The sequence below is a fragment of the Urtica dioica genome, chromosome 5 (assembly GCF_054948205.1).
Source record: "Urtica dioica subsp. dioica isolate 48M chromosome 5, U.dioica_male_clone48M_v1_H2, whole genome shotgun sequence".
In the NCBI taxonomy this organism is placed as follows: Eukaryota; Viridiplantae; Streptophyta; class Magnoliopsida; order Rosales; family Urticaceae; genus Urtica; species Urtica dioica.
Genome location: NC_142760.1, coordinates 1,106,210 through 1,117,616, shown reverse-complemented (window position 1 = coordinate 1,117,616; position 11,407 = coordinate 1,106,210). Strand labels below are relative to the sequence as shown.

Sequence of the window (11,407 nt, the reverse complement as noted above, 5' to 3'; positions counted from 1 at the left end):
TAGAGTTTGTAATTAATAAAAAAAAACTATGATTAATAATATGATTTTTATTTCTAAAAGAAATGGCATTTAAAAAGAATTAAGTCCAGATACGGAAAAAAAAAATGAAAACACAACCAGGGCTATTTCCTTGTCTTCTAAGGTGATGTTGGGTTGTGTGGGTTTAGAAGATGGTTTTTTTTTCCTCGCTATAAGAGCAGGTATGCATTTCATACGATCCGTATTGTTCACGGAATTCAGAGCTTCCGACTCTCGCAAACAATTTTAAGGGTATGTTCTTCATTGACATTCTTTTTTGAATTCTCGAATCATTCCTTGGTTTTACTCTTTGATCTTTCCTTTTATTCTTCTTATAAGGAACATGGATTGCTTAGTATATTCTGGGTATGTTTGTAGTTTCGACTCAGTGAATTAGGACATGTGTTTAACTCGTGATAATTATTTATTTGTGTTTCAGATCGGTAATGAAAACAAGAAAATTGAATATATCGAATTCCCGAGGACCCAGATGTTGATAGGTATTCGTTTGGGAAAAGCTGGGATTAGGGATGTCATTATTACTCGATATCGTTAACCCGCCCGTTACTCGGTCTAAACGGATCGAGTAATACCCATTCGAAACTGGTTAATGGGTAATACTCGTTAACATTTAAACACATACGGGTGAGGGTATCGGTATAGCTCTACCCGACCCGCTAACACGTTGACCCAATCCGTTATACATGTTTTCAATTTTTTTTTAAATACGTACTTTTTAACTTTTTAAATTGTTTGTTTTGTAATTATGAATTTTAACTTGCTTTAGTATTCCTACTTTAAATTATTTTGATGAATTGTAGCTTCAAATTTATATTTAGATTTATTGAGTGGTTAATTTTTTTTTTTTTTTTTATCTATGAACTGGAGTAACGGGTATTGAAATTTCATATCGCTAATAGGTACAGATTAACGGATATTTTATCTAATGGGTATGTGTATCGGTATAAGTGCCCCCGTTCATATTTGTATCTATTGCCATTCCTATATGCGATGATCTAACGTATTCCAAATACTTGGAAACTGCCTGGGCTTGTTTCTAAGGTATTAAATTCATTTCTTATTATTGAAAACACTCCTAGTGCAATTTCTCAAAACAATATACTCCATTGCATGGTAAAAAAAAGGTGTTCTCGATAAATATCCAAATGAATTATATATATTAAAAAAATAGTTAAAGTTTTTCAAAAATTAGTAAAATAGTCAAAAAATTTAAAAACAAATGTGAAACTGTCAAGTATCAATGATTTTTTTTTTTAATATGATAACTTGGTCATGTACATGAGTCAATATGGATAATGATAGTGTAAACAACTTTAGATATTTTAAAACTTATTTATTAACAGTTTCGATTTTTCAGCAAAATTGCAAATCTACATTTACAAAACATTTTGACAACAAAAATTAATTTTTTTTTACGATTGTTACAAGCAATATATTATTTTCAAAAAAAATTAATTATGAGGTAAATTTTTTTAAACTTGATTATTGCACATTTTGACTATTTCACTAATTATAAACAAAATTTGACTATTTTGCGAATCTATAACTTTAAATTGGTTATTTAACTAAATCACCCTAATTTTTTTTTTTTACAAATGTGCATTTATTTATTTATTTTTTATTATTGTCTTCTCAAGTTTGCCTAGAAATTACTCAATATTTGGAAATTGGTTTCCATCCGGGCCCAAGAAGATGGGTTTTCTTTTTGCTATAAATTCAGGTCTGCGCTTTTTCAAATTAGCGATTTAGAGCATCACATCCGACTCTCGCAAAAAATAGCGTATGTTCCGTTTAAATTCTTTTTCGAATTTTCGAATCATCGCTTGGTTTTACTCTCTTTGATCTTTCCTTTTGTTCTTCTTATAAGAACACGAATTGCACAGTATATTCTGGGTATGTTCGCAGTTTTGACTCGGCGAATTAGGGCATGTGCTTAACTCGTAATAATTATCTGTTTGTGTTTCAGATCGGCAATGGAAAACAAGAAAATTGAATTCATCGAACTCCCTAATGACCCGGATGTTTATAGGCATTCGACTGTGGACAGCACCTATCATCCAATGTTGATCAAATACATGGAAACTCTCCGGGCTTCTGAGGTTTTAAAATTTTTTTTTCTCTTTTTTTTTTTTTTTTTTTTAAGATTCATTACTGATACTGAAATCGTTGCTCATTAACTCCAGAATTTCGTTGCTGAATGGATTGATCCATTGTGTATGACTTTTAGACCCTATAACCCGAGACAGTTTAGCCTTCCAGTATTTGACAGGCTAGCCAGATTTGCCGTTGAAGAATTCAACAGGATTAAGGTTTGTTATCCAAATAATCTTTTTTTTTTTGTTAAGTTAGGGTTTGTAAATTTGAGCATTGCATTTTGCAGGGTGGTAAGTTAGGGTTTGTGAGAATTGTGAGATTGACTGAAAGGTCTGGGATGACTGGGAAAGGTACGACTAGATGTTGCTATTTTACGTTGGAGTGCGATGATGGAGCGTTCTACGAAGCAAAGGTGTGCGCATTTGCTTCCCGGGTAACGGTTTTGAATATATTCAGGCCTGCAAAGCACTACCCTTGGATCAGGTAATGATTCACACACAAATCCCATCTTGTATTATTTCAATTACTAGTGATTTCGAAACTCTCTACTATCTTGAACCGAGAAATAGGTTATAGAAGCTAAAAAAAGAGAGTATCCTGTGAGTAATTTTCTAATTTGATGACTCGATCTGTTTTGTATTGGTTAGAGAAAGTGGGTATTCCGACGATAGAAAGAATAATTTCGATATGGGTTATGGATTTCTATGGGAGTATGTTGATGTCGACGACGAAAGCAAAGACGGAAAAAGTGGGGTTTCTTGCGATGGAAGCAAAAGTGGTAGAAAAATGTGGAGACCCAATTTTAAGAGAGCTTTTCCTTACTATGGCGGCAAAAGTGGGGTTTCTTGCGATGGAAGCAAAAGTGTGGTTTCTTGCGATGGCAGCAAAAGTGGAAGTGTTGAAATTGAGGTTAACCCCATCAGCAAAAGGCTTAAAACCTGAGAATTCGAGCCTATGATATGATTTGTGATTACCAACCTTTATACACTGTAATTAGACTTTTAAGTGTACTAAGAACAATAACTTGATTGCGGATCATAGATTAAGTGTATTTATTTGTGTTTCAGATTGAAAACAAGAAAATTGAATATATTGAGTTCCTTGAGGACCTAGGTGTTGATAGGTATTCGATTGGGAAAAGCTGCAATTAGGGATGTCATTATTACTCGATACGCCCGTTACTCGGTCTAAATGAGACTGGTTAATGAGTAATACTCGTTAACATTTAAATGGGTACGGGTATTGGTAACATTTAATGGATAATTATAGTGAAAAAAATGAATAAGGAAACTGTTAGATTACGTGTAAATATATGTAAATTAGAGTAGATTAATCGGTTGTTATTAAGTTAGTTCAGATTAAGTAGGAATAATTATCAGGTTATTTATTTATTTCAGTTTTAGATATTTATTCTGCTGTTAGGAGGTTGTTAGGAGGTTAGACGTACAGTGCTATTACTTAGGCAATCAGTTCAGTTGTATTCCTATATATACCATATTCATCAATAAAGGAAAACGCACGTTCAATTATTTTTGCTCTCATGGTATCTGAGCAGTAAAACACCTATAGGTTCCTGCCAATTCTAAATGGCCGAACCAAGTATAAACAGCACCGGTTCTACCGGAAACACCTATCTATCTGGAGGATCGAGCTCTAACTCGACCACAGACTTTCTCCAAAATCATTCCATCACCTCACATAAACTAAATGGAGGGAACTACATGGAGTGGTCCCAGTCGGTTAAACTCTTTGTGCAGGGAAGAGGAAAATTCGGCTACCTATCAGGAATGACGACGAAGCCAGATGCTGCTGCAAACCAAGCCGGTTATGAGAAGTGGGAGGCTGAAAACTCCATGGTCATGTCATGGCTGGTAAGTTCTATGGAAGCTAACCTAGGAAGGACTTATCTGTTTCTTCCAACAGCAAACGCGATCTGGACAGCGGTGAAGGAGACGTATTCAGATCTCGGAAATGCTGGACAACTCTTCGAGATCAAGACTCGGCTGAGAAAGGCGAAGCAGGGTGACAAGACGGTCACTCAATACTACACTGACCTAAAGATGCTGTGGCAAGAGCTAGACCTCTACTGTAACTATGAGTGGAGCTGCCCTGCCGATAGTATTTTTTATCAGAAAACCATCGAGAAGGAGCGAGTCTTCGAGTTTTTAGTTGGGCTGAACCAAGAGCTCGATGAAGTGAGAGGAAGAGTACTCGGCAGAGAGCCATTCCCGAGTACCCGAGAGGTCTTCGCAGAAGTTCGCCGAGAAGAGAGTCGTCGTCAAGTCATGCTCGGATCAAGCATACCTGACGCTACAACCAATCAGGGAGACACCACCACCGCCATGATGTCATCGAGGTCCGACTCGAACCAACGCTTCTCCAAGAACAAATCCGACCGGCCCACCTGCGACCACTGCAACAAACTTGGCCATGTCAAGGCCAAGTGTTGGAAGCTTCATGGCAAGCCAGCCGACTCTCAGTCATCTCAGCGGCCCTCCCGGGATAATAGAGGTGCGTACCAAGCATCTCATATCGTCTCCAACGAGCGAGGGACCGAATCTTCACCGGGGCAGAATTTCTTCAACAAAGAAGACTTAGAGCAACTGTACCAGCTGTGGACCTCACATAAGTTATCATCACCTTCCTCATCCTCTCTTGCCCATAAAGGTAGTTTCAAAACAGCCCTAAATATTTCCACAAATAATCCTACCTCATGGATCATAGACTCGGGTGCTAGTGACCATATGACCGGATCTTCTTACCTTTTTACCTCATATTTCCCATGTTCTGGCTATGATAAAGTTAAAATTGCCGATGGGTCTCTCTCAGCTATTGCCGGGAAAGGTTCTATCATTCTCAATTCATCCCTCACACTAAACAATGTTTTACATGTCCCTAATCTAACATGTAACCTCTTATCTGTGGACAAATTAGTCACTGAAAGCCAATGCAAACTCACCTTTTTACCTACTGGTTGTACTCTTCAGGACCTGCACTCGGGGAGGATGATTGGCAATGTTAAAACGCACGGGGGACTCTATCACATCGGCTCGGAAGCTAACTCGAGTAAACAAATTCAGAAAACTACATGTTCTAGTTTCTTTTCCTTAAATGATGAAATAATGTTATGGCATTTTCGTTTAGGTCACCCTAGTTTTGGGTATTTAAAACATTTATTTCCAAATTTGTTTCGTAATAAAAATCTCGAGTCTTTGCAGTGTGAAATTTGTGAGTTAGCCAAACATAAAAGAACATATTTTCCATCTGTTAAATACACTCCTTCAAAACCATTCTCACTAATACATAGTGATATGTGGGGACCTTCCCGTATTAAAAATATTTCAGGAACCCGATGGTTTATTACGTTCATTGATGATCACACACGAAACACTTGGATTTATTTGTTGAAAGAAAAATCAGAGGCAGCCGAGACTTTCAAAAAATTTTACACTATGATTGAAACACAATTTCAAACTCGGATTAAAATCCTAAGGACCGATAATGGCAGGGAATATTTCAATAAAATCCTAGGACCATTTTTAATCGAAAAAGGCATTATTCATCATAGTTCTTGTGTTGATACACCTCAACAAAATGGTATTGCCGAAAGAAAAAATAGACATCTACTTGAGGTTACCCGAGCTTTAATGTTTTCTATGAACGTTCCTAAACGTTTTTGGGGAGATGCTATACTTATGGCTACATATCTAATTAATAGAATGCCTAGCAAAGTATTAAGCTACAATTTCCCCATAAAAGCACTTCAAAATTATTTTCCAGAAAATAAATGCTTTAGTAATTTATCTCCGAAAATTTTTGGATGCACGGCATTTGTACATATTCATGATCATAAAAGAGGTAAATTAGATCCTAGGGCGATTAAATGTATGTTTCTAGGTTTTTCTCCAACTCAAAAAGGTTTTAAATGTTTTGATCCTAGCTCGGGTAAACTTTTTATAAGTATGGATGTCACATTTTTTGAAACAAAACCTTTTTTTGATAAAACTTATCTTCAGGGGGAGAATAACAATAATGAAGATCAGTTTTGGAAAACACAAGTGTTACCTGTTTCGGAAAATGCTATTGAATCTGGAAATAAAGAATCTGTTACTGTAGGTTTGGAAAATAACGGCACTGTTTCTGAAAACAAAAATAGTACTACTTTGGAAAATACTCCATCTAAAGGTGTCCCTAAATTAAATGAAAATAATGATATTTCCTCATTTAATGAATCTGAAACTAGTCCTATGGAGGACCAATCTCCTGAATTCAGTGTTCACTCGAGGGAGCTTACGAGGACAAGTGATTCCCCCACATTGCCAACATCCGAACCTAGTCAAGGTAACAGTCCTTTATCTCATGACTCATCACAAACCCAAGAAACAGCCATTAGCGATCTAGATGAGCCCATTGCCACCCGAAAAGGTACTAGAACATGCACCAATTTCCCACTATATCCTCTATCAAACTATGTGTCCTATCAAAATCTATCACCTAGTTTTAGAGCCTTCACCACCATGATAACTAATGATGAGGTTCCGAGCTCGATACACGAAGCTCTAGGTGTTCCGAAGTGGAAGGAGGCTGTCTTGGAGGAGATGAGGGCCCTAAAGAAAAACGACACATGGGGAATGACCGAGCTGCCTAAGGGGAAACGAACAGTGGATTGCAAGTGGATCTTTACTGTCAAATACAATGCCGAAGGAAAAGTGGAAAGATACAAAGCAAGGCTTGTCGCTCGAGGGTTCACCCAAACCTATGGCCTCGACTACGAGGAAACCTTTGCCCCGGTTGCGAAGCTCAATACTGTTCGGGTTTTGATCTCTTTGGCTGTGAATCTAGATTGGCCCTTGCTGCAATTTGACGTCAAGAATGCTTTCTTGAACGGAGAGCTAGCAGAAGAAGTATTCATGCAAGCACCACCCGGCTTCGACAACAACTCACGAGGAAAGGTGTGTAGACTAAAGAAGGCTTTGTACGGCCTTAAACAATCCCCGAGGGCTTGGTTTGGTCGATTCTCAAAAGCCATGATAGATCAAAAATACAAGCAAGCACACTCGGATCACACCATGTTCTACAAGCACACGAAGGGAGGTAAAATGGCCATATTAATCGTTTACGTTGATGATATGGTCATGACAGGAGACGATGAAGAAGAGCTTGCAAGATTGAAGCACTTCTTGGCGCAACAGTTTGAGATAAAGGACTTGGGAAGCCTCAAATATTTCTTGGGGATGGAAGTAGCAAGATCACCGAGGGGCATCGCTATTTCGCAGCGGAAATATGTACTCGATCTCTTGAACGAGACTGGTCTTCTCGGCTGCAAACCCGCGTCAACTCCAATCGACCCTAATCACCGGCTGAGTAAGGAGGAAGGAGAAGCCCCGGCCAACAAAGCGAGGTACCAAAAGCTTGTCGGAAAATTGATTTACTTGGCTCACACACGCCCCGACATCGCGTTCGCAGTGAGTCTTGTAAGTCAATACATGCACTGCCCTTCCGAAAGTCATCTTGAGGCTGTGTATAGAATATTACACTACCTCAAGGGAAGTCCAGGTAAAGGCATTTTCTTCAAAAAGACCGAAAGCAAGCAGATTGAAGTCTTCACGGATGCGGACTATGGAGGAAATCTAGATGACCGGAGATCCACATCAGCCTACTGTACGTTTGTTTGGGGAAACTTGGTCACTTGGAGAAGCAAAAAAGCAACCGGTGGTGGCTCGTAGTAGCGCTGAAGCAGAGTTTCGAGCGATGGCACATGGGATATGCGAAGTGATATGGATCAAACGCATCTTAGAGGAGTTGCAGATTGAGTCTAGCTTGCCGATGAAGCTGTTCTGCGGCAACAAGTCTGCGATCAGCATAGCTCACAATCCTGTTCAGCACGACCGAACAAAGCACGTGGAGATCGATCGACATTTCATAAAGGAAAATCTCGACAGAGGAGAAATTTGCATGCCATTCGTTCCAACCACCGAACAACTAGCAGATGTGTTCACGAAAGGCTTATACAGGCAGAAGTTTGAAGATTTTCTAAGCAAGTTGGGCATGAAAGATATCTTCGCACCAACTTGAGGGGGAGTGTTAGATTACGTGTAAATATATGTAAATTAGAGTAGATTAATCGGTTGTTATTAAGTTAGTTCAGATTAAGTAGGAATAATTATCAGGTTATTTATTTATTTCAGTTTTAGATATTTATTCTGCTGTTAGGAGGTTGTTACGAGGTTAGACGTACAGTGCTATTACTTAGGCAATCAGTTCAGTTGTATTCCTATATATACCATATTCATCAATAAAGGAAAACACGTTCAATTATTTTTGCTCTCAGAAACTCAACTTTAGCTATTTTGAAACTTATTTATGAGTAAAACACTCAAAACTTTCAACTTTTCAGCAATATTGCAAATCTACGTTTACAAAACATTTTGGGGAATTGACACTAATAATAACATCTCAATGTTACTTACCAAATGTAGCCCAAAACTCAAAAATTGACAAAAGTAATACTACAAGTAAGTGAGATAATTTATTTTTTCCTCAATTACCCTCAAGACCATTAATGAATAAACCAACTTCATTTTGCGTTTTTTTTCTTCAGAACCCAGCCTTCAGTTCCTCACTCAGACCGTGTGAAAAAAAAACACTCACTCCTTCTCCACTTGTGTGTCGCCGGAGGTTTCTTCACGAGGGTCGTCGGAGTCCGGGTCGCCGGAATCTTGCTCGCCGAAATCCAAATGATGGTTTTTTTCCTGCAAATCCAAGGTTTGAATCTTAAACCCATTTTGCAATAATCCTAAACCCATTTTTTCCTACAAATCCAAATGACGGTTTGTTTCCTGCAAATCCAAGGTTCTTCTTCTTCTTCTTCTTCTTCTTCTTGTGCTTATGAGGTTTCCTGCAAATCCTAGATCCAAAACTTCTTCATACATATTTTGGTAAGTTCTTCCTATTTTTAACATATAAAAACATGTTTAATTGTTTTGATTCATGTTGAAATAGGTTCCATTGTGTTTGGGTGTGATTTGTTTGTCAAAAATGGCGTTTTTTGTTGATTTCCCGAATTTTTCAGGGTGTCACGAACTGGATTCACTTCCTGATAGAAGTGTCATGAACTGGATTCACTTCGTGATACATGTGTCACGAACTGGATTCACTTCGTGACAGAAGTGTCACAAACTGGATTCAATTCGTGACACATGTGTCACGAACTGGATGTTTTTCTATGTTAATAACCGTTTTTAATAGAATTTGTAATGAATTCATAATTAAATGTTTATTGTCTTATAAAATTGTTTAATTTATCATATTCAAATCGGAAGTCCCCAAATAGTCTTGAGTTAGGGTTCCTCTTCTTCCCAATTTTTTCGATCGATTTTCAATATCACGATGGAGTCGAGTGATTGCAGTTCGTCAAAACGTCGGAAGTCGCGCGTTTCTGGAAATACAGAAGGTGGTACCGAGCGTCGACGGCCTCCTCCTTCATGTTCGTGTGGTCTAAATGGAGTTGAACGAACTTCCTGGACTGTGGATAACCCTGGAAGACGATTCTATGGATGCCCCGAGTATAAGGTTTGCATATGTTTCTCGTTATCCTATAAACCGTCTAGAAATCTTATAAATAAGAAAAATCGTTACGGATTCAGTTGTGACGGCTGATCGATCGGGATTTCCCGAGTATAAGGTTCGCATATGTTTATATTCTTTTTAAGATTTTGTAAATAAATATTCTTTGGTTTATGCTTGTAACAGATAAAGAAATTTAGTAGATGCAGGTTTTTGGAATGGATTGATCCACCTATGTATCCAAGATCGATTCAAATCATTCCAGGGCTGCTAAGGAATATAATTTCATTGGAAAACCAGATATCATCTTTTGTCGATGAAGACTTCAAACACAAAGAACCAATTGAAGCCAATGAATTGGAACAACTGATTGTATCTGAATTATTCAAGATTAAAATGCTGGTTGTTGTTTTGTTTATAGGTATTGTGTTATTGTTTAAATGAGTCGGAGATGTATTGAATGATTTAAAAAATGAAATTACATTTGATTTGGTTTGACTTTTATTGGACTCGCATGTGTAATGATATTGGAATTGTGATATTGAATTCATTGTTCATATGGCATAATAATAAGAAGAATATAATGCTAATGGATCTTCAGTACCAAAACATAATAGGCTAAGGAAAGCCAATAATATAAGAATATTCATAATATACTGCATTATCATAAAGTACCAAAACATGTTTGACATAAACTAAGCTTGGAGATATAATTTAGTTACACAGTCTTTTTACACATTGAAATAGTCAAGTTTGTAGGTTCATAAAACAACAAATATTTCACCTTTTTACACTATTTTTGGTTGCCCCACAAACTGCCAAAAACATGATTGGGCGAAGCCAGCTTGAGTTTCAGCGCTGCGGCCGAGTAAGAGAGTGAAGAAATTTTCCAATCCCCCGTGAGAGTTAAACGAAAAACCTTCAATGTTGGCCTCGGGTATACACCGTTTCCACTCCTACACATATGGTAGGACTCTCTGGGGCTGCCGTAACGCCCAAGGACTCGGCCTTGTTTTTAGTCTATATCAAGCACAAAACAAACCAAGGCGTCACCTTAAATTACTCTAAATAAGCCACTTAATTTTTATTCTATACCTTCTTTATCTTTGGTGGTGCTACCATGAACGCGTCGTCATCGTCGGAACTCTTGGACGGCGAAATAATTTTCCTTTTCGAAGCCGTCCTAACGCTTCGTCGGACATTTTTTGAGGCCTTCTCTTGGCTTTTTTCGACTTCGATATTAAAGATAAAACCTAAAACAAATCAAGTTAGAAACACTATTACCATAAGAGAAAAATTACGAGCCAAAAACATAAAATAAGCATTCAAGTTAAATAAGCACACTTTGTGACACATCTGTCACGAAGTGAATTCACTCCGTGACACATCTGTCACGAAGTGAATTCACTCCGTGACATATTTGTATTTCCAAACAAGCTTTACAACACTAACCCTTTTTAAGCTTCTAGCATCATACAATCTCAGTAACACACACACACACACACACACACACACACACACACATTGAAACTTGAATGTTGGTGAACCCCTTTCAAAGTGCAATACTTACACAGTGAAAAAAGGGAACAAATGTTATATATATATATATATATATATATATATATATATATATATATATATATATATATATATATATATATATATTAGAAGACAAGAAATCCACTGAATCAAGAAGAAGAAGAAGAAG

The 11,407-nt window shown here is 37.5% G+C and overlaps 1 protein-coding gene across 1 annotated transcript; it reads left to right on the top strand.

The window, feature by feature from the left end:
- The first annotated feature begins 3,463 nt into the window (after positions 1–3,463).
- Positions 3,464–5,260, top strand: LOC149394703 (uncharacterized). Its single transcript, XM_089615494.1, has 2 exons — positions 3,464–4,800; positions 5,121–5,260. The coding sequence occupies exons 1-2, from the start codon at positions 3,720–3,722 to the stop codon at positions 5,153–5,155; spliced, it is 1,116 nt and encodes a 371-aa protein (XP_089471620.1). The 5' UTR covers positions 3,464–3,719; the 3' UTR covers positions 5,156–5,260.
- Positions 5,261–11,407: the final 6,147 nt, after the last annotated feature.

Bases quoted from the DNA above. Each gene is read 5' to 3' on its own strand.
- LOC149394703 (XM_089615494.1), top strand. From the start codon at position 3,720: ATGGCCGAACCAAGTATAAACAGCACCGGTTCTACCGGAAACACCTAT. The intron at 4,801-5,120 runs GTAGTTTCAAAA...TGTACTCTTCAG, and splicing joins ATCCTCTCTTGCCCATAAAG to GACCTGCACTCGGGGAGGAT.